At 37.3% G+C, this 23,900-nt stretch overlaps 2 protein-coding genes across 4 annotated transcripts; one reads left to right on the top strand and one right to left on the bottom strand.

Moving 5' to 3' along the window:
- Positions 1–824: 824 nt before the first annotated feature.
- Positions 825–2,057, top strand: LOC132600231 (uncharacterized). The gene is made up of 2 exons (XM_060313315.1): positions 825–1,302; positions 1,718–2,057. The coding sequence occupies exons 1-2, from the start codon at positions 900–902 to the stop codon at positions 1,726–1,728; spliced, it is 414 nt and encodes a 137-aa protein (XP_060169298.1). The 5' UTR covers positions 825–899; the 3' UTR covers positions 1,729–2,057.
- Positions 2,058–3,260: 1,203 nt separating this feature from the next.
- LOC132599046 (autophagy-related protein 2) lies at positions 3,261–21,300 on the bottom strand. Of its 3 annotated transcripts, none has more exons than XM_060312268.1 (15): positions 20,764–21,300; positions 18,097–19,160; positions 16,977–17,125; positions 16,299–16,474; positions 12,976–16,194; positions 12,772–12,884; positions 10,577–10,781; positions 10,157–10,270; positions 8,618–8,725; positions 8,393–8,525; positions 7,760–7,962; positions 4,792–4,988; positions 4,175–4,250; positions 3,937–3,999; positions 3,261–3,620 (listed from the first exon to the last, which is right to left on the bottom strand). In XM_060312268.1, exons 1-13 carry the CDS (start codon positions 20,965–20,967, stop codon positions 4,190–4,192), a joined length of 5,946 nt encoding a protein of 1,981 aa, XP_060168251.1. In that variant the 5' UTR covers positions 20,968–21,300; the 3' UTR covers positions 3,261–3,620; positions 3,937–3,999; positions 4,175–4,189. The 3 variants fall into 3 exon arrangements, with proteins under 3 accessions (XP_060168251.1, XP_060168252.1, XP_060168253.1); XM_060312269.1 differs by having other exon boundaries at positions 3,937–3,994; XM_060312270.1 differs by lacking the exon at positions 18,097–19,160 and having other exon boundaries at positions 20,764–20,931.
- Between the last annotated feature and the right edge of the window lie 2,600 nt (positions 21,301–23,900).

The raw sequence follows: 23,900 nt of genomic DNA, 5'->3' as shown, positions 1-23,900 counted from the left end.
GCATCTAGCATAACTTTCTAGATATAGGTGATAAATTTATTTCCATCTTTCATGCTTGAATGGTGGCAGATAGATATCACTATCTTATAACAGAGGAGAAAACACATGCAATGTGATTTAATTTAATGGATTCACATGCCTTCAATGTTAGATTAAGTTAAAAGTAGTTGTTCAATGAACTACTTTTGAAGCAAAAAAAGAGAGAACTAAAAGATAATGTATTAATTTGTTATGACTTGACCACTATGCGACAGATCTGAATGGCATAATGTATCTCTCTACACAATTTTATAAACAACTACTACGTCTTGACCGGGGGCGGATCCAGAAATTAAATTTAATGAATTCCAACATTTAGGTTCTTATGACTAAATCCATTACATTTTTTAAATTATGAATTCACATTTAATACTATTTGTTACAGTTTTGATGGTTTATCACATATATATTTATTTTGTGTCGAAGTTGGGGGATACAATTGAACCATGTATACACTTCGTCCGTTTCTAAACTCAACTCCAAGCAAGTTGGGATCACCTATATGAATTTATACAGTCAACGGGACGAGCGCTTACTTGAATCTGTTCCAACATATTCTAAATTGTCAAAATTTATCATAAAATGATTAATTTTATGCTAACTGTAAATCTATCACGACAACTTTTATTCAGACTTGAGACCGGTAATGTGAGCAAGCTCAGACAGACATGAGTTATAGACAATTTTTTATGTGCACTTATGTGGTCATTGTCCTTTGAAGATATTTGGTAGTCAAAAACACAATAAACAAGTTACCATCTATATAAAGACTAGAAAAAGTGCATGTGACTTCTCAGAGTTTAATGAGAAGCAACCATTGAAAATTATTAGTGAGATCAGTATTTGCCTTTGAATGGTCCATGGCATGCCTAAATCAACAAGGACTTTGTTCAACTATGGGCCCAAGAATCTCATTCTCTAATGATTTTGCTGATACTCAGCAAACATTAAGGCATGAACATGGCTACAAAGAGGCACCTGTCTCCTCCGATTTCGAGTTTTCGGTCTCTGGTTACAAGATGATTCCAGCAGATGAAGTTTTCTTCAAGGGTAAATTGTTGCCCTTGAAAGAAAACAGCACAAAGGCCACAACACTTAAGGATGAACTACTTGCTGACGATGATGATTATGAAGATATATTTCCAACAGTAGGAAAGGGGAGCTGGAAAGAAAGATTTGGTTTTAAGAGAGCTCCAATTATGCCGAAGAAAGCTGATAATAAAGAGACAAAGATGCCTGATTTCTTCAATGACATTATTACAGGTAAGCCGAACATTTGAACTATTTCATTGACTTGAAATTATAATTTTGCAACCGAAAGAGTTTACATAATCACATCACTTATAAGCTATGTTGCTCGAACTCTCCAAAAATGATATCGCATCTGTGTCGGATCCTCAAAAATGCACTTTTGAATGATCCGAAAACGCACTTGACGACATTTTTGAAGAGTCCGAGCAACATAACTTATAAGATAATTACATATAAATCTCTATGTTATATGCATTAATTGATAACCTGGTAAATATGCAACTAACCTATTGTCGCAAGTTAAGCTACACTAATAGTGTAAAAGATCTTTGCACGGTTAGTATATACATCTTAGATCCCAATGGAAATAATATAACTTCATAATATCATATATCAGGCTTCTAAGTTTTCTTTTTTAATATTGCAGGAGCTAATTGATAGGTTGAAGAGGGACGATAAGCAAATGGTAATGTCGTCAAGTTCTTGAATATAACAAGGGCGGAATTTTTTCTTTTTGTCCTTCTGGTTTGGGGTGTTTTTAGAGATTTTAAGATTTTTTTTTACTATTAGGAGATGGAAAAGTTGTGATATCTTTGATCATTCATCCACCCCTCAGAGAATTGGGCATGTACACATGTGCAGCGTCGTGATCGTTTTTATGTTGTACAAAAAATTTCGACTTTTATGTACTTTTGATGTAATCATATGTATTTGTCTGAATTCTGATAGAATCTAATCTAATAATGCTGCTATATTTTCACTGTGTTTCTTAGTGTGCCCATTTTTAGTTACTTTGGTATTGAAATTTGAGTGCTTCTAGGAACTTGACACGAACTTCCTGGATACAATGGCACTGCTAGGAGTTTATGACCGTAAATAAATTGAACATAAAATACTTCAAATAAAGCCTTTTTTTTTTTTTTGGGAACGGGTGGTGGGAGTGGTGAATCACAGGCCCCCATTTCAGTCCAACTATAGTTCCAATGAGCTCTGAAGTCAAATTGTGCCACTTATGAAATGAGAGATTCCAGTAAAGCAAAATTCACAAGATCTTACTTGGATCATTAAGTTTGACACTAGAAGATTGTCTTAGAATTACTTACAAATGCGTTCATGGTAAATAGTAGGTACCCGTGGAATAGCCGGACACCACCATTATTCCAAAAAAAAAAAAGAAGCACCTAACTTAGAGGAGTAAAATAAGTTCCATGCTAGCGCTCTAGCCATATTATCACAAGTGCACAATTCCTGTATAAACAAATCAACGTGCTCATATTTGCCAAAACACCATAACTATCGAGTTTCTACTGCTCCGAAAGTTCGACGCACCAATGAAAAGGTCTAACAGTTTCGTTGTAGGCACGCCATTAGAGCTGCGTTGACACATCCCTAGAGTCTCTCCTAGTATTCATCCTGATTTTTCTGTTCCAAACTGGTTCATTCAGAAATCGCGACTACGTTCTTTGCTAGTTTTTTTCCCGATGGGTACTTTCTTTGATAAATTAATAAAGCTACACTACACAATCCATTTGGACTGTTCGATTTTATTGTTTTGTTGGTATATCATCAATAAAAATTTCAAATTTTAATTACTTGCCAAAGAAAAGTTCCTTACACAGTTGGCAATACATAAGAACTTACTGCGAAACCATGAAGGATGTATAGTACACTATGACACAATCACAAATAGAGCATGAAAACAACCCTTGTCCCACTCTATTGCATAATTTGACTAAATTATTTGATAGTCAAATCTCCAGAAAGATAGTGCGGCACATGCATTCTATTGCTTTCTGATGTACATCATCCAATATATATGAATTATGTATAGTCCTTTAGGTAATACATTTGCACTAACCTGATATTAAAATGAAATTTACCAGTAACACGAGAGACAAAAATCTTACTTGACCAAGGTCCCCTTGATATAACGTATATCAAGAATGCATATTGCCAAAAGACAGTAAATAAAACAGACAGAACAGTCCCTTTTCACATTGAAAAGAACTCCTATTACACATCACGAAATACAGGACACAGCTACTAGAAGGAAGAGAACAAAGGTAGGAGAAAGGATACACATGTATATACAGAAGATAATTACAAGAAACGACGTTGTACAGATGGCAATTCTGCCAGCAAAACCAAGGAACCAATATATTTACAATTTACTCATAAGACAGCTGACATAGCCGAACAATTGAAACCAATGGCATGGCCCGGCCGTATGAGCAAAAAATAAGATCACCACTCTGATATTTACATTATTTACATGATTACCTGTCTCCTCAGATAAAAGAATCTGTCTAATTGTCCTACGATCTGTACACCTGCCATCAATATAGGCAAAGCAACAAACTACATGAGCACAAAAGGAAAACCTAAACCAAAAAACTATTATTCCTGTTTTGTTTTAACCATGATCTCATGATTAAAGAGATGAGAGGGGGGAGAAGGTTCGAGTTAGTGAAAAATTATTTAAAATAAAAATAAAAAACAGACCAAGTACAAGTCAATAACTGGGGTGGAGGGAGGGGGAGGGGGGGGGGGGGTGATAGCATTTTCTCAGAAGAAAGAACTAAGTTAACTTTGAAGTTTCACTTTTACCAGCCCCGGGATAAACATATAAATAACCTCCGAACTCACCTATACAAAACTAGTGCTGGTTAGCTTGCAAATTTTGTTGGAGCTCTTGATGGAGAAACTTCCCTATGCAAACAAGAATAAAATGTGTTACTGCCTCTAACCCATTTCAATCAGTTAAGTAAAAGCTTCCAATGTCTCGGTTCTTCATACTGGTTAAACCGAAAAAGTAGCTGTATCAATAGACACAACCATGCTGAAAATGCACCAATAGATACAACTAGGGATTGAAGCTGCATACCTACTGCATGTACTGCTAAGGTGGAGAGGTCCCCAAATATTTCTCCAAAGACTCTTTCTTGCGCTCCAGATTGAGGCTGCATGGGTACTATGTTTTAAAACTCCACATATAGGAATGCACACACATTGCCAGCATGACATTGCATTATATCATACTGATAGAGCAGAAGCTATGAAATTGATTAAGGAATTGAAGGTTGGGAATGAAAAAGGAGTGATTGTAATAATCAATAACCACTGATCAATAATAATAGAAGCAAAGTACAATGGACTTCTATAAATTGATTGAAAAATAACGATGACTATTCAAACTCCTACCTTAAACTTCAAACCTAGGCAAGACTTGTTAAGGTAAGATTTCTCATGAGAGCAAGAATCTTCAGTTAGTCAAACTCTTTATTTATCCAAAACACAACCAGATAAAAAATTAAATTTAAAGCATTAAAGTTTGACAAAAAACTTAAAACAGTAAAGTTAAAATAGATTAAAAGAGAAAAATGCTCAATATCAATTAATTGATGATTTTGTTATTCTACCTGGATAAAAAAATGAAATTCAGTTGCCCTACAACACAATTTGATAAAGAAAGAGAGAGAGAGAGAAAGAGAGAGAGCAGACCTGTTCCTTACACCTAGAAGAGCACAATGAACAGCTCGTGCTGTGGCAGAAGCCGGGGCAATGGCTGCTGCTGGAGCTGCTTGGACAGCAGTTGCAAAAGCAGTCCCCATTCCAGCACCACGCTGATATCGTTTGATGGGAGTGCGTATTAAAGCAGAAGCAGATTTACTAAAGCCGTCACTCATACTTTCATAAGCCTGCCAAGATTATCAGGATCAATATCTCAGTTATACTTTCATAAGCCTTGCCAAGACTTTCAGGATCAGTATCTTAGTTGGAATACATAAGAGTATATTCCAAACTTTCACCAAAGAAAGCTAAATGGAGGGAAAAAAGGGGTTTGAGGAAAAGGGAGCAAGGGGCAATAAGAAACTTGAACATTCTTAGTCTAAGGACAGAGGCTTGTGAAAGCTTGCACTTTTTTTTTGGCTAAGGAAAAGGAATGCTTGCGATCTGTATATATAGTTCTAGCAGCATTTCCCCCAGAGTGAGGAGGTAAGGGGTTGCAATGTCACCTACTTCCCCACTCCTTATAGAAACTTAAGCAGACACTTTAGGTCACAGTGAACCAGTTAAAAAAAAAAAAAAAAAAAAAAAAAAGGGCAGCCCGATGCACTAAGTTCCCGCTATGCGCGGGGTCCGGGGAAGGGCCAGACCACAAGGGTCATCTTCCCTAAAACATATACGGGATAATATGTGCGTATTCAGATACCAAAATGTATTGGAGTAAGTCAAAATTTTAATCTATAAAATGATCATTCCTCCGGTGCCTTTTACAAGTTTCAAGCATGTATATGAGAAACCAAAGCTAAAAGGTAAATCACATGAATACAAAAAAATGTGGGAAGGCAGCCGATAAGCCCTACCTTTACTGGGGAAGCTGACACGCGAAATAGCATGTATCCTCTCATATAGGCAATAATTTCCAATTTATTTTATGTTATATGTAACTTGATTCATGAAGACATCCACTATGATTAATTTTCTGCCCACTATCCCCCCCCCACCCCACCCCACCCCCACCCCCACCCCACAACCACTCTCAGGAAAAAAAAAAGGAAGGAGAAAGATGAAGGGCCTTAATAATCAATCTTTATGGCTCCAAAGTATATAGTGTTTTTGTTGTTGTAGGTGACCTAATATATAGCTTTTGTTCCTTTCTTTTCCTATTTTGATAAATTTATATCAATGGACAATGAAGGGCCTCAAAATGTAACTTAGTAAGCATAAATAAACATGTAATTGAACCTCTTGCTGTTGACATATAAGAATTTTATAACTACTTCCATTCGATTTCAAATACTCCCCATTCAGGATATATTTGGAATCTTTATGTTCGCTGTTCTATGGTTACAATAAAAGGATTTAGAATCATTTCTATGACAAATTATAAGTTCCAAAGTCAAGGAAGTGAAATCAACAAATCCAAATGGAAGCCTGGAAATTTCCATCTTCGTGTAGCTAGATAGTAATCTAAATAGATTCCCTTTCTTCTCGAATTCAATGCCACTCCAACTCAGCAGCCCCTAATCCGCTCATCCAAAGAAGAAATGAATGGTGACTGGTCCCTTCTTTGTTGGGGAAGGGCAGGGTGGGAGGCCAAGTTCTGCAAAAGCTGTGTTTCCCTTCTTGTTTTCTTGATAATTATTTATTTTATTTCTTTTTTTTAAAAAAAAAAAACTAATTTGCAAAATTCAGATTTTTCGTTTTTGCATAAACAACCGTTTGAAGCTTTTTACAAAAAACATGTACGCCCTCCGTCCCAATTTATGTGATATAGTTTGACTAGCATGGAGTTTAAGAAAGAAAGGAAGACTTTTAAAACTTGTGGGTAAAACCAGTCATAGATTGTGCGGCTGTAAATCATTTCATTTAGGGTAGAAGGGGAAGTTTGAAGTTAAATTATTTCTAAATATAGAAATGTTTCATTCTTTTTGGGACAGACTAAAAAGGTAAGTGTATCACATAAATTGGGACACAAGGAGTAACTGTTTTTGGAAGTTCCAACTACCCACCTGTTTTTGCACCTCAGTATCTCTAAACTTGGTTTAGACTATAAGAACACAGAAAACCCAGAAAATAACACTAAAACCAAAAGATTTCCCCACAGACCAGAAAATCATATGCTTAAATTACTAGTTTGTAACACCTCAGCAAAACATTAAATTGTTCCAATGCAAATAAAATTGCAACACTAACTAGAATTACTACGAAGAAGCTATTCTCGCTGCCTCAAATTTCAGTTTCCAAAGTGAATATAATTCTTACCGGATACATCAGTTCTTGATTATAGACAGTAGAGACTGTAGCATTGTTAGACCCTTGATTATCAAAGATTCAACTTCATCAAAAAATATAATTCATTGATTGCTCATGATGCACCTCTAAAGACTATTCAACTCTTGCTTAATGACCCATGCTTAGTCCATGTCATTCAACTTAGACTGAGATGGAGACAGGCTTCGAATGGACTCAAGATTTGTTTTGATTACAGATACATCAATTCTCTATTATAGACAGTAGACACTGTAGCATTGGTAAACCCTTGATTATCAAAGGCTCAAATTCATCAAAAAAACATATAATTCACCGATTGCTCATGATGCACCTTTAAGGACTATACAACGCTTGCTTAACAACCCATGCTAAGTCCATGTCATTCAACTTAGACTAAGATGGAGACAGGCTTCAAATGGCCTCAAGATTTATTTGGATTGAGTTGCTAATAACAATTTGGGGAAGAAAATCCATAAAAGACTAGAGTAACTTGCTTTTCGAAAACAATGAATTCTCCTTTACATGCTAAAAGTCATAGACAAAGAAGATATCTATCTACCAATCAAATACTCAGAAATTGTATACTTCCAAATTATTTTGAACAATTGCAGGCTTTGGGACTAAAATTCAGAAACGGCGCTAACCAGCCAAAAACTAAAACAACATAATGTCTCAGAAGAAGGATTATCACCTGTTGGATCCCTTGCCGGGCATCTTTGGGTTGATTAAATCTCACGCCAGTGTTTCCTACACTTTGCACAGGCCATGGTACTGATGGTGGAACACTTGTAAGAATATATTCTGCTTGCAGAAGGACTTCATGAGCGCCAGCAGCCAAATGCACTCCAAGCCCAATTGCTTCAAGTGAGATACTTCTAAGGAATGCTATTGTACCTGCAAAAGATTGAAGCCTTTCTGAGAGCTATCAAAGGGAAATTTCATATATACTGTCAGTAGAAAATGTCTACTCTATACACACGAAAACATCTCGCAAAGGCTAATCCACGCCCACACCATACACACACACACACACACACACACATATATTTAAACGTATATGTCTATGTCTCTGTCTATCACCATACTTCTTTGGTTACCTGCTGTAGTTTCAGCTCCTTGCATGACAGTAACGATATAAAGCAGTGTAAAAAAGCAAATATTTTACCATGACAGAAGGCGCAGAATTTTAAGTTCTTATTATAAGCGCTCCACAATCAAGAAGGACTTAATCAGTAAGAATTCACTAAACATACTGGAGGGGCTTTTATTTCTTGCACTACATGTATTCTCCAGGGATGTAAGAGATATATTTCATTATTATTACCTCTTTGCATTCCTTTTACCAATTTTTGATCCTTCTTGTAACTCTTCACAGGCAGAGATACCAACTTTGCTGCACTAGAACCAACAGATACCAATGACCGAATAGGAGGAAGGCCTTTCAAAAGTTTATGAATCTAAAGGAAACACAAGAATTAGGATCAGTACCCACTGCAAACTTTGACATGGAAGCCTCAAATTATCCACAATTCTAAGAAATTACACAAACCTGATTCTGGGAAATATCTTCCAACCATTCGCCTATTATTATTTCACATATGCCACTCCAGCCATAGACACCTAGAGCTTGAACATGTTTGAGGTGCAGGTCAATCCCCTGCGTCAGAAGGGTATTGGAAACACTATATTATGAACTTGTATGTAAAGATTTCACCTCCTGTACGTCAAGTACAACAAAACATACTGCTGGCTATATCAATACGCAATTCCACTAATGCCAAATCAAAGTGGCCAGGCCAAGCACCTTAAGGTCTTGAATCAAATTATCCTTATTTGGTGTACTTGATCCTCTTTCTTTATAAATGGTAAAAATGGAACTTTAAAACTACTTCATAACTCTACCTTATAGTTTGTACTTCCAATGTTTCAATTAGGGGTGTCAAACGGGCATGTTGGGCTGAATCAGTCAATCAGTAAATGGGCAGGTTAAAGGTCACTTGGCCTGAGATGGGTTGTGGGTTAAGATGGGCTAAACAATGAGTCATAGCCCGACCCACCCAACTCTAACCAAGTTTTAATTTCGTAGTTTGTTTCTTAGAAATTGTTTAATTACCAAAAAAAAAAAAAAAAAAAATCTTCATTATGGCAATTTCTAACATATCAAACAAAAGAAAATTTGTTCTGAAAATATTTTGACAGTCTTTTTATGGGTCAATTGGGGTTACGTATTTAGCCCAAATCAGCCCAACTTTTAAATGAGCTGACTTGGGGTGTCCCCAAAATCGGCCTTCCGTGAAAATATGCCCAGCCCAACCCGTCCAAAGTTGGGCGGATTGGCTAGGTCATGAAACCACCCATAGTTTCATACTAGAGAGAGAGAGAGAGAGAGTACTATCTGAAAATAAGCATGCAAGCCCATTAAAATGAATGTCATTTCCCCAACAAAAAAATTTCAATGAGGTCTTAATCTAAGTTGTGGTCCATAAGGTTCCCTATAACTACAAAATATCTACTGAAAGAAAAATGAAAGGTACAGCGGATCTTAAAAAGCATGATGCCAAGAGTGATTGCTAGTATCTCCAATAGAAAGATATGAACTTGAATGAGTATCGAACAAAAGGACGTATGGAACCAGGAAACATCTATTTTTAGCAAGTTTTGCATGCATTTGAAGAGTCCTTACAGAGTACCACATCATTAGGAAACACATACTATACGACTATACCTGGGTAGAAAACAACTCGAAAGCATTTGTGTAATGTTCTTCCCCACACCCCACCCTAAATGTGATGAACTTTCATTTTTAGATAAATGAGATTTCAAGAGAATGGGATTTTGACACTAAATACCTGGCGGTCAGATGTCATGTTAACCAATATGGATCGGCTAGAATTTTCCATTTATTGTGAAAGTTAATGTGGCCTTAAAGTATGACAACTCATAGAGTCAACATCATCTGAATGTGCCTTATACGACAAAAAAAATAAGAAGAAAGAAAAAACTCTAACCAGCAAATCTCTAAAACCACACTACAGCAATATCGCCAAAGCAATGTATAAAGGAAAATCACTACGGATAAGTGAAATACCTTCCATGGTACAAGGTTAACAAGTTCGACATACTTGCCACTCCTTAATGCAGCTAAATCAACACGGCAAGGGCTATAGTCAACCCGAAGATGAACAGGCCAGATGTCAAATTTCTACAACCAAAATCCAGTAAAATCAGCTTCAGTTATCAGGAAATGCACATAACTGTAGCAGGCTAATCAAGCAACCAGCAAAGCCACTCTCAGATTGAAGATGGTATGTCCACAAATCAAAGGATTTGGAAAAGGATTCAAATGAAGGCAATAATAGCAAGTATTTCTTGGAAAGAAGTATCAGTTTTCTTTTTCTATATCTTTTCACAAAGATAAGCAAATTTATCCAACTGCAAGTGTTTAAATTCACTTGAAAGGAGGCAGTTATATGTTAAATTTGGCAAAAACAAGCCTCTAATTTCTCACCTGAAAATAAGGGAGCAATGCCTCTTCAATGACTGCATGACCCCCAAATTTAGTGCTCTTTGCTACTATTTCTGATTTACTCAGATTTTGTGAAGTACTTTGGGAGGGAGTAACTGCTGACTTTGTTCCTCCGAAGAAGCTGATGAGAAAATCTAACTGGTTTTGATGAAGATGCAAACGCATTGGGAGGAAAGCGATGCGTAACCTGAAAACGAAAGCATATATCAATCCAATCCCCCCTTTTTTGATAAGGTAAAGGTTATCATATCAGTCCAATCACTACGTACATAGAGACTATCTAAAAGGAATGGGGTAGATTCTCTCAGCAACTTTGGGTTGAATTTTTTGGAGGGAAATTCTATGAGGAGCTTTCTGTTTGAACAACAATGAATGCTAAAACTATACACGTGAGCAAGTTTGTCTATACAAACATATATCATCATTTTTCTACTGGCCATTAACCTACAAACACATCAGAGTACCACAGAAACATACGTAGCTCAGCTAATTTTATGTTTGTTATTTCGTAAATTCATTGATGATAAACCAGGTCTTGGTTCATAACAGGTTACGGTTAGATTGATGGTTTTGACAAACCCTCAACAGGTCTAGTAGCCTTCCACCACCCGAACGCATTTTTTCCACCTCTAAGGACAAATAATCTGGCCTTTGCATATCTCTCTAACAGACAGATAAGCAACAGATTAAGCACAAAATGGACAGATACAGTATCTTACGAATATAAACATACAATGATACATGCTGTTACCAACAACAACAACATACCCTGTGAAATCCCACAAAGTAGGGTCTGGGAAGGGTAGAGTGTACGAAGACCTTACCCTACCTTGAGAGGTAGATAGGTTGTTTCCGATAGACCCTCGGATTAGGACAAGCAATTCAAAGCAGTATGAAAATGGAAATAACGGAAGCGAATAAGCCATGATAAAGCAGTCCGGAAAAAGAAAAAAGAAAAAAGGAGCAGTAGCTACCACAGATAAATAATGATACATGCTGTTACTATTATTTAGCCGTGGAAACAGCCTCTTGCAGAAATGCAGGGTAAGGCTGCATACAATAGACCCTTGTGGTCCGGGCCTTCCCTGAGCCCCGCGCATGGTCGGAGCTTAGTGCACCGGGCTGGCCTTGCTGTTACTAAAGTCAAACCTCCCTATAACAGCATCGTTAGGTCCAAAAATTTTCAGCTGTTATAGAGAATGATTGTTATACACCTATAACAACATTGACATTTAAATAATACTCCGCTGTTATAGGCAAAAAAGATGCATAAAATCTAATTTTCATTTTTAATTGTGAAATTCTAAGCTTAATGTATACAACAACAACAACAACAACAACCCAGTGAAATCCCACATCGTAGGGTCTGGGGAGGGTAGAGTGTACGCAGACCTGACTCCTACCAAGGTAGGACGGCTGTTTCCGAAAGACCCCCGGCTCAATAAAAGCAGAAGCCGGGGGTATTAAATGATCAAATATTTGGTCAAAATCTCTACACTTATTTATTGGTAATCATAGATATTCTATTTTTATAAAGATGGTTAATTATTCTATTACCAAAAAAAGAAGATAGCCGTTATATGGGGGGTAATTTTACAAAGAGCGTATTGTTATAAAGTTGGTTGTTGCTGTTATAGGTGAAATGTTGTTATAGAGAAGTAAAATATAATATAAAAAAATAGGTTCCCAAAAAACTTGCTTGTTATTAGAGAAGTGCTATTATATGCGGATGCCATTATAGAGAGGTCTGACTGTATTAAGAAAAAAACATACAATGATACATAAAGGGTCTGAGAGGCGGAAAAGGAAAGATATGTGAACTTTTGTGCAAAGTATACTAAACTAAAATGAATCACGTCAAATGGATTCATAATAGTAAAAGACTGGTCATAAACTCCTTTTCTAAATGCTGGGTGAAAATGAGTATATGTCATCTTGCCTGAAGCCCTATGCTTCTTTACATCTCAAGCCCTTTTTCCCCCTTTTCAAACTCTAAAGCACATAATCTCAAAATACTCTCCAGTTACCATTTTTATAACCAAGAATTCAGGCACTTAAAGGGTACATAAAGACCTGCTCTCTAAAATAAGTTGAGCAAATTACAGAAAGCAAAATTTCCCTGGGAAAGAGACAGGATGCCAAATTGAGGAAAAGTTCAAGGGAAAGAGTGAATGTACCGGTACTCTTCAAGAGGGATAGCAGGATCAGGTCTTACTGCTTCAAGATCCAGCTTAAATGCTTCGGAAGAAGACTTCCTTTGACAGCCTTTTGATTGATAGTACCCCAGCACCTTGATAATCGAACAGAAGAAAGATTTTTAGATCCAGCATAAATGATGTGAACTATTTGCAATTCCAAATACATGAAGAAGCTTCCTATACCAGTTTCCAAGGGGCAGCATTGCTGTTGTCCTTAACACAGAAATCATGAACTGTTATGGACTGCCTAGATACCCGAGTTCCACCATCAGGAAAGATGTCATACTGAAATCGCATGCCAGACAGTGTCAGTTCTAAACAAATAGTTGTATCCCGCCCACAAGTTCCTGTAGATTGCTGTGCATTACTCTGAACATTTTGCCAGTCGGATCCCGCATACAATCTCCAGATGATATTCATGTTATTAAGAACTATGCGACCCTTAACATTTTTAGTTTCATCAGGTTCACTGAAAATGCTAGAAGCCTCAGACTCTGTCAGCTCCTGCAAACCAGCTTTTCTGTTGACTTCTGAAACATGATCCTCCAAAATTCTTAAACAGTTGTCCCCATACCATCCAGTATTTCCCCTTAAGTCATCACCACTCCTTAAAGGACTAGGTGTGTATCTAGGAATATCCTTCGAGGATTGGTTTGTCAATGCTAGTTCAGACAGAGGACATAGGTCAGACAGGAAATATTCTTCAATAAACTGAGGTAGCTGTTCGGGTGATAATGGAGCCTCACTAGTTTCTTGCCCACCAACAGGAACTGAGCCAGTGAGAGGCGAGCTATTCAAAAACCTCGGGGAGTCTTCGTTACTGTAATAAAAAGTCTCACCAATGAAACTATTATTCGGTGAAAGATAAATGGGTGATTCACGATGATCGGCTTGGTCATCCTCCTCATGGTCCAGCTGAAATGCATCTTCGCATATTTCATCCATCAAGTTGATATTACCACCTTCACCACTTGCATCGCCAGTCATAGGCTGCATATCAGAAGTTGATGATACAGAATCCACATCAGAAGTGCAGAATTCTTTGCCCTCACGTGCCTGCTGAACATCATTCCACCTTGTCTGCAAGTGAACCACGGATTCTTCCAAGTCAGGTGCAAAAAGCTGTTGCAGTTGAGCAGCTAAACGTGTCAATCCACTAGTTGTATCATGGCAAGTGTTCAGAACAATCTGTGACTCTGAACAATCAATTTCCCAAAGACTCCCATTTTCAGAACTGATTCTCAAAAGAGCTTCAACATCCGCATCTTGCGCAACTTTAACATATCCAATCTTGCGAAGATGCTCCACACTGTAGACACTGCCAGCACAGCTCGGTGCGCGCATAGCAGAAAGAAGCAGACCCAGATCTTGCACAGTAATTTTGTAATCCCTGATAACAGAATCAGCAAAAGTTGTACTGGAAAGCCTCAAGGAAGATGCAGCCAGCAGACATGCTACATACTGCTCATCTATTGCTTCCTCACATTTGGGAGAACTTGACTGAGAATCAGCACAACCATGCGCCGATTTATTTACGTATGGCTCGTAACTCAAGGCAATGTCTATCAAGCTAAGGATAAAAGAAGATTCAAAAGGGACACTAGTTTCACGATCCTCTTTCTGCGCATTACTATCACATACTGGTGTAGTTTCAGGAGAGGGTAGAGCGAAAAAGGAGAAAATTGTGTCAAACCAATCCAAGCGTCCGCCAACTGCAACAACAGTGCCACATCTGACAGTGATGGACAAGGCACTGCTCTGTGGATCGTGAAAGTGGATAATATCTAAACCTGACAACTTAGAAGATAATACATTTGAACCTTCTCCATCACCACGGCTGCTGGAAGTGTCATTGATGGAGATGAGGAGAAACTCTTCACCTGGAACCCCTGTAACTGAACCCCACAAGTTGCCCTCACCATGGGTTACCCAGAGAAAGCCAGCACCATTTGTTCCTCCAATATTTGAAACAGATAATAGACCAAAATTCGGAAGTTCCAGTTTAAAGCTATGCCAAGAACCAGTAATTTCATTCTGTAGTGAACCCTTATTATTCTTCTCCACAGTTTCCTCATTAATTGATATGGTTACAGAATCACATTCAACAAGAACTAATGACTGAGAGCCAGTAGTCACTTCTTCAGTATCAACAGGAACAAAGCCCAGTCCTGATAACCTATCAATCACCTGACTCAGAAGATCATTTAACTGCACAAATTCTGATTTGCTTAAAGCAATTGTAATGGGAGATAAGTGTGCATGAATGCAGAACTCAGAGCTTATAATCATTTCTTGTGTAATATTACCAAAGTCTCCAGAATCCTTGACAGCGGTTACAGACGAAAAGTCACATCCTTTTCCTCTGAACTTCTCTAAGCACCTTGCATTCTCTGAACAAGCAAGCTGCCTGGCTCTCTTCATTATCCAAGGACCAGTCCTGACACAGTCCTGCCAAGAAAAGGTAATAACAGAAGGCCCACTTCCAATAGATGTGGTCATTATTTCCTGAGCTAAAAGTCTATACTTTAGAATAGTTCCACAGGTACTTTCGGCATTCTCTCCAGACGATGGTGTGATTAAGTTGACCGCAAGCTTCCCAAAATTCAAGTACAAAGAGCACAATTTAGCCACAGAATTCCGACTCTTAGAACTAGCTGCAGCACTGTTTCTAGTTGCACGAGTTGCTTTCTCCCCAGGAGCTGATGGTGAAGATACATCAAGAGAAATAAACTGTTGCCAAGAGTAATAGCTCTTAAAATCTTCACATTTTCCACGAGGGAAAGACAATATAATCCTGGCAGTTGGAAGAGATACAGTGCCCCCGAAACTTTCTTGTTCTGAAATTCTTCTAGTATCAGAGAAAGGGCTAGTCCTTTCATTCCCTTTGGATGAACCCATACATCTATGCTCATGGGACAGAGTGCTAGTCGTTTCAATAGGATCCTTAATTTTCTTGAAAAATTCTGAGATCTCACTTAACAAATCAAAGTTTACCCAGAAAATATATGGTGGAAACTTCAATGAAAAAGATGTTGGCCCAACAAATGATTTTCCTGAAGAACTTATTGTGGCTTGGCAGACGCTAGCACCAAAAGTCTTAAGCAATTCTACCTGCACAACATCGTCAGCAAAAAGACTTATTTTGTTCCTTGGATGAGTGAGCCCATCTGTAAAATTCATCCCTAATAGATTAGGAGCAGCAGATGCACTCGGATTATGCGGATCAACATTCTTGCTGGACCAATCAAGAGGTGGGAGGGCAGTTTGAACTGCATCTTGTATTTCTTTGATGTTATTATAGGTACGCAATTTGAAATCAACTGTGTCATCCTTTCTTGAGAAGTGATCAGTAAGTGCCACATGCTGAACTGTTGCTTCAAAATTCATTTCCTGGCGTCGTACCTATTAAGCCTTAATGTTTTTAAAGTTAACAGAGGAGCTACTAGATGTCCAATGAATTTTAAATATTATGATGCAAAATCAACAACAAAGACACAAAACATTACCTGCAACACCAGAAGCAAATCTTGAAAAGTTGCACTTATATAATGAACATAAAAACCAGCATTCCCTTTATCAGCATCCACGGTGCAGCGATGTCTCTCTTCCTCATCAATAAAAGAAAAAAGAAGAGATACTTTGGCAACCGTTGCCCTAAGATTGGTTTCAAGATGCTGCTGATCTGCAGTGAATTCAAAGAAATAAAATCAGTTTCCTGATAAAGGGATGAGGTAAAATACTAAGAAGTCATTACTGAGGTCCCAACTGAAGTGACTAAACAATCTCAATGACTTTCTTCACTTTTTGATATAAATAATATACATTGAGCTGTATAATTCACCCAATCCAAGTGGAAACAGCAAAATTTAAAATACAAACTAATGGGAAATACAAACTAACTCAAGTATCAGCTTAGTGTAATCATCTTAAGAGATAAAAAAGAATTTGCAGTTTGAGCTCCTCCCTGTACTCAGCATGTATATTTTCTTCACTAAGCATTATTAGACTTGTGTGCAATTACTTTTCGATGTCTAGAACACTCCGTTCTAAAACGCCAATGGTTTATATGAACCATTTTTGCACAGAAATAACTAATCACAAGGCAGATCAGCACATTTTCTGCCACGATGAAACAAGAATAAAATGTCGCGTGTGTTTGTGCACGCGGGGCCCAAAAAACATACCAGAAGGAACAAGCAATGACCCAGAAGCAAGGTTAGAAGCAGCTGTTATTGCACTAAAAACTGAACAAGTCCAATTCCACATCCCACTGTTTCCTAAAGCTGACTGCGAGTTTCTCAACCCATCAAAGCATTCAAAAAACTGGTGCACGCTGCAAGATGCAACATAAGAGCATAAGAAGATATCGTTTATAAAAATGAACATAAGGAGATATCAGCATTAGTAGATCTTGCTGCCTTTAACAATTTGTTGTGGTGCTATCAGTAATTGAAGATTCCAAGTGTCGAAGCAAAGGTATTGCATAAAGCTTCCACGTCCAACTAAAATGACAGTGATTATTGTAAAGAGCTAGTATTGAACCCTCAGGGGTTGGCATGGTGGTAATTGGCTTGAGCCTTGGGGTTTGCTCCCTTTCAAGGTCTCAAGTTCGAAACCCACTGGGTGCAAACAATTTCTGAGGGCCATCGGACTGGGGTAAAACCCTGAATTACCCGTGGTGCACTTGCGGGAAACTCCTTGCCGAGGGCCTGTGCACCCCCGGGATTAGTCGGGGCTCAAAGAGACCCGGACACCCGGTGCTTAATCCAAAAAAGGTTAAGCGGTTAGAGAAAGCACACTTTTAATTACTTAATTATGTCTTAAATATGCCCCCTCACGTGCGGATCTGACTTTTTTGTTGGATCAAAAACGTGGCTCGGGACTTCTGCCTACTCTGATATCATATTAAATTGTTTCAACATGTCATCCAAAAGCTCAATCCGCTAGAGAGAGAACACTTTCAATTAATTAGTTAAGTCCTAAACAACTAATATAGAGGTGAAGGAGAAAATAGCTCAATTTTTGAAAGATCAAACTATTCAAGGCCATGTACCTCGTTAACAAAAATAAATAATAAGGGTGCAGTTCCTACAAGACATTGCAAAGGGTTGAAGCACCTAAAGGCAGACCATTTATTCTGTTTTCCCCAAGACGCATGCACACTGAAACTTAGCAGCATGTCAAAACGTTTGTATTTCTTTAGTCAAAGCTTATAACACATATAAACACTCATGAACTCCCACTAGAATTATCATAATTTAGAGGCGCTACTGCATGATCAGTAAAATACAAAAGTGTATCAACCTTTCCCCAAAATCTGGTTCCTCTTCATCATTCACTTTCCGGCTTCTACTCACCCAGTCCGATATAAGACACGACTCAGACAGCAAGGCTTCCCTCACTGGTTCACTCTCGAATGTACATTCAGCAGGAAATGCTTTAGAACCTGGAAGGCCCTCGTCCATACTGAGCATGGAATTATCTGCCTTTGTTGAATCACAAGTATTTACTGAATCACAGGGGAAAGATTCTGTATCTTTCTTCTGACCCATATCTTTGATAATTCCCCACAAATGTATTAAGCATCTGATGCTACTGGGTTGAAGTTTGATTACCACAGGATCAATATAAGCATCTGCCTCCACTTCGCGGATATCTAAGGAACCATTTCTCCAAGGTATAGTCAATTTTAGGTTCCCTGAAAGTCCGCCTCTTTCCCCAGTTATTATTGGGGTTGTGACATTTGGTGAACAGCTGCTTGACCACTCACCTGTAGTTGTTCCTGAAGCACATAGATTTGGTGTCTTATCAACAACCTCGTCAATTTGAAGGAATTCAAGAACTGCTCCTCTAAATTTGATAAAATTTGTCATTTGAGTCAACCCCAGAAAGTTAGCCTCTGCTGCATCAATATCCGGAGAAGCCCCTTCCGAGATGCATGTCCCACATTCCACCTCACTTACTCTTAATACTACGGTTCTGCAAAGCCCTTTCCGCTTTTCGTCACCTAAACAGGGATCAAATGCTATGATCAATTTTCTAACTTCTACATGAAAGCTAGTGAGCAACCATTTAACCATTTTAACAATGGTCTTGACTCCTTCATGAACATCAAAAGCAGTTGTTTTAGCACCACAACCGTCAACAGCATCATCATTATGGTTTCCCGAATCTTGGTTGACCGAAGCAGCACCATTTTGAGTTGACAGACAATTTCCAAGTGTGCTTCGAGAAAAGTTTGCCTCAGGAGCAAGCACAAGTTCAAGTTCATCCACCTCTATCCGGCAACCATCCCCTTTCCAAGGCATTGTCATAAGCAGAGAGCCAATTGACCCTTCTTGCACATATATGGCTGCTGTGGAACCAAACTGAAAAATGCAACTGTGTCATACTCAGTAAAAATCAAACATCTCTTTGGATAATGAAGACAGCAAATGTAGCGGGTTGGAGATAGGCAGGAAGGAAATTCACATATACCAAGGTCGAGTATAATTGATGCTTTAGTACCGAACTAGTAAGATAAATTGAATAATGTATGTTGTTGGTTCTCTAACCTCACCCCCCCCCCCCCCCCCCCCCGCCACAAGAACAAAAAAACAAATAGAGGTTTCAGGGAGAATGTACAAGAGGCAATACAATCCACAGAAGATAGGTGAAAGAAACGCAGGAAATCCAAATTGATCGGCTCCAACATATATGCAGCTCATGACACCCCTATGAAGTACCTCAAAATCAGCTAGCTACATGTGAAAGGGGTTAGCATGTAACTTCCACGTAAGAAACACATAAAAAGCTTGAAGCCTTCTCTAGCAGCCACAGAATCCTTCTTTTCTACTCTAAAGGATACCATAACTTGATTTTAAAGCACTTCTATTTTCAAATAATTCACCAACCAAATTAAGATACGCCTCCAAAGAGGAGAAAGTTATAGCTAAAAGGAAAATGTGTACCTAAGTGCAGAGATCGAGACTATTACCCTGCCCTTCCAGAATGCAGGAAAAAAGATTTTGAGTTCCAGAGATGATATTGAATCCTATTACCTTGACTTCAACAAGGCTCATCGGGCAGGAGTAACCATTAGAAGAAACAGCAGAAATAAAGTATTGTCTGTCCTTTTAATTTCCTCCATCTTGGGTGGGGGTGGGGGGTCCTCCAGCCGGTGATGCCAGTAACTGTTAAAGAAATTTAGCTGGATTTTGAGCAGACGGAGGAGAAGACGCGGGTGATGGAATGTTTCTCCTCTAGCACTTATGCGTCCCATATGGAGAGAGAAAAAACAGGAGAGTATTCTATGGTATAGAGAAGGATTTTGTACACTTAAGGAATAGTCTCTTCTCTCTTACCTTTTTTTGGTACATCCACGAGGTTCCTATTTGTTTAGATGTTTAGGTGTTGTTCATAGAAAACCATACAAGTTGGGTGATGTAAGGGTGGGCATAGTTTGGGCAAACCCCATATATGATTTTTTTTTGGATCTTTTATAAGGATTTTCTAATTATTGATTGATTTCGGATTTGATTTTTAAAATTTTGGAATGCTAAATAACTCAAGACTTGCCGTAAAGACAATTATTTAGGAATAAAATGGACTTGAAAAGAATAGAATGAAATGGATACAAAGAATTCATATAGAGGATCACAACTAAGTGGGTTCTTAAAGTTAGAGTTGAAACGTAGCTCATTCAAGAATGAGGAAAATAAATTCCACGTCCTAACTCTAAAGAGCATTACTAGTAACTCTCAGGGTGGGGGGTTCCAGATTAAAATCCCCAAACCACCACTACCTAGCTCCAAAGTTAAAAGAATTAAAGAAACCTACAACTCAACAAACAGAACACAACAAAACTACATAAATAAAGGATTAAACTTATCCTGTGAAAATCTTTCTTCAAGATAAATAGAGATCAAATAAAAGATTACTCCATTCATTAAAAATTCTACAAGTGAAAAAACAAAAAATACAAGTCCGTACCTTTTGATTGAGATAATCAACATTGAGAGCAAGATCAGATAGCTGAATAGTACCAGCACTTAGCTGCACATCTAGCTGATTAAGATCAATATCACCAAGTATAAATTTCCCCAATTTCTTCTTCAAAAGGAACTTACAAACCCTCTTTATTGCCCATCGAGAAAACAACGTCTCTGCAGACCTTGCAAAATTCCACCGAAACATTTTTACCAAATTTTGCACTTCAATTTAGGGTTTCCAATTAACAGAATACTATTCACCTCCATCCAAGTCTTGGAATCAATCAGGGATCAAATTTGGGGTTTAGGGGATTCAAAAAGAGGAGTCAAAATGGATATGAAGGAGAGACGTGTTTAGGCTATAATTTCGTGTGTGTTTTGTCCTTCAAATATTTTATTTTGCAATTTTTGTTGCTTTCTTGTTAACGGTAATACTAATCCCAACGTGTTATTTGCGATTAATTAGACATGCTAATGATCATTTGGACCTGCAGCTTATGATTGGCCTTTGGGTTGAAGATTTGTGTAAGTTGATTTCCCACGCAAGTTGGCAAATTGCCTTATTCTATGCATATAATAATGACCTGGAAAATTAATTAGGCGGACCCTTGTTGGCAAGTCTTCCAAAGCCATTATTGTTCTAATTTAAAAGGAAACCCAAAGTCAAGAAAATAAAACGGGAATTCTTTTTGGAAAAATTATGTTATATAGAACCTGTTTTGATGGGCTTAAAAAAGGCTTATAAATCAAGAAAAATAAGTTGGTGTAGTTCAACTTATTTTTTTTTAGCTTATAAGTTGTTTTAGATAAGCTAAATCAAACGGACTAAATTATTTTTTTGGACTTATTTTAGCACAAAATGACTTACAAATTGGACAGATAAACACTCAAAAAAATTAAAAACAGCTTATAAGTAACTTATAAGTCAATCCAATCGGGCTCATAATTGCCCATCAAAAGGCAAATTAGCTATTCTACACATTATAGCTTTTGTAGATAATTATCTCTCTTTTCTCCTTTTCTTTCTTATTTCTTTACTTCTTCCTTTTTTTCCCCTTATTTTATCCTCTTCTTTTTTCTCGTCTTTTTCTTTATTTTTTGTTTTTCTCTTTTTTTAATTATTTTTTCCATATCGTATTATGCTTTATTTTCTTTGTTCACTATAATCTGATTACATACTCAATTTTGGCTTCTTTCTTTCATATTTTTCTTATGTCTTTCCTTTCTCGTTTTCTTTATTTCTTGCTCTTTTTTAATTTTATTTAATTCTTTTTTTTTTCTAATCTCATTTCATCTAAATTTTCTTTGGCTCCTTTTCTTTATTCTTCTTCTTTTTCTATACAATTAGAAAAGATAATTGCTATAGTAAACATTCGTCAACCATTTTTTATATAACTTTTGTCTTTACTTATACATTAAACATGTTTTCTCTTCTTTTTTTCCTTTCATTTTTTTCTCCTTGCCTAATTTCATTATTTACCTATTCACTAATTGCTTGATAGAGAAAATAAGTTAAAACATATCATGCTCATACACACGTCTATACTATACCAAAAAAGAAGGGTCTCAATATCTAGTTTCATTTTATTATTTCAGATCCAAATCGACTGTGCCTCATTGTCTCTCAAGTCTCAAACACAACAATACACGAAGTCAAGGATGTTGTGCAATATCGAACATCTCTTTAAGTTAATCAAAGATTTTGCATTAGGAATAAAGCCAAGTCCAAGTATTCTTCATAGAACACATTGAAACAAATGAGGAAAGTCCACGTGAAACACCCCGAATTTTTTTTAAACTAACTCTTGAATTTTCGATTGATCATATCTTGATAGTAAGGGTATATTTTACTCCGCACTTCCTGAGCGTGAACTTGACGATATTTGGAACTTGTTCGAAGTGTTATGGTGTAGTTATGTAAGATACTCCTATTATTATCTTAGTAAAATATTAAATGAATTAGATATTTATGTATTTAGGGCAGCCCCTTTTTGGAGTTATCCAAACAAAAACAAAAAACAAAAAAAAAGTTTGTAGTTATCCAAAGGTAAATATATTACCTTTAGCTCATATCCTCTCCACCTCCTCTTCATATTTCATTTCCTCCACCAAAATAAAACCCCAAAGCTTCTCTCCTCTCATAATATTTCATCCTCTAAATCAATCATCAAGACTTGTTTTGGTTGAGCCACAAACTACTCCACACTATTGAGGTAAGTTACAAAACCCGTTTTTGAACTGGACAACTGTTAGTGTTTTTAGCATAATTCCTTGTATAAAATTTAGTTTTAAGTGATCCAAGATGTTCTAGAAAGATATTTCATAGCCCTGCAACTTTCGTTTAGGCTCCAAAACTCAGTTTTTCTTTTATTTACTGGAAAAGGGGTGATGAAGTACAGGGCAGGTGTTGCCCAGATTTCTGTTTTACAAACCCTACATGTACTACTGTTAGTATTTTGACCATATCTTTTTGTACAAAGCTGCTATAGGAGTGATTTAAATTTCTTTGAAACCCCAAGACATATATCTACAACTTTCATTCAGGCCACAAAGTCTATTTTTGCCGTTCAACCCTTTGAAACCGAGCCACAATACAAGACAGTAGTACTGTCTAGAATTCCTGTTTTGATAGTTTAGGGTGATTTTCACTGATTTCGTGTTTAGTTTCGACGTGCTGAAACCTTTGAACTTAAATAGATATTTGATTGTGTATTTAAGGTATATATGCTCTTGTACAAGCTAAGAGGAATTGTTTGACGAAGTGGACTTTGGTCGGTCTATGGCGTAGACGATTTGAACTCCTCGAGTTGTGGTAAAACACCAAGGTTTGTGTATAAACTTGAACTTGGAATATCTTTATTTTCTGAAATTTTTGAAGTATGTTGATGTGTTGTTTCCTTTCTCTTCATCTTATATCATTGTATGGTTATTATCTCAAGTATTGCAAAATATTCGCTAAATCACCCACTTGTACGAATTGCTTGATCATTTTGCATTCTTGTTGGGACTTTGTCCTTCTTGTTGCGGTGACTTTGTCACCAATATTGGCATGCCTCTTGATTCGGATCTTGCCTATCTTGACTTTAGATTTACATTTCGTCTTGGTGATGGACTTTTGTCCATTTTCGAGTATGAGTG

Source organism: Lycium barbarum, chromosome 6 (assembly GCF_019175385.1).
Source record: "Lycium barbarum isolate Lr01 chromosome 6, ASM1917538v2, whole genome shotgun sequence".
Taxonomy (NCBI): domain Eukaryota; kingdom Viridiplantae; phylum Streptophyta; class Magnoliopsida; order Solanales; family Solanaceae; genus Lycium; species Lycium barbarum.
Note: the sequence above shows the minus strand (reverse complement) of the source record. Positions and strands in the feature narration are given on the sequence as shown.

Coding starts and splice junctions, on each gene's coding strand:
- LOC132600231 (XM_060313315.1), top strand. CDS start 900: ATGGCATGCCTAAATCAACAAGGACTTTGTTCAACTATGGGCCCAAGA.
- LOC132599046 (XM_060312268.1), bottom strand. CDS start 20,967: ATGTTTCGGTGGAATTTTGCAAGGTCTGCAGAGACGTTGTTTTCTCGA. Junction 16,475..16,976: donor GTCATTGCTTGTTCCTTCTG/GTATGTTTTTTG, acceptor AATTCACTGCAG/ATCAGCAGCATCTTGAAACC. Junction 7,963..8,392: donor GGTAAAAGGAATGCAAAGAG/GTAATAATAATG, acceptor AATCTTTTGCAG/GTACAATAGCATTCCTTAGA.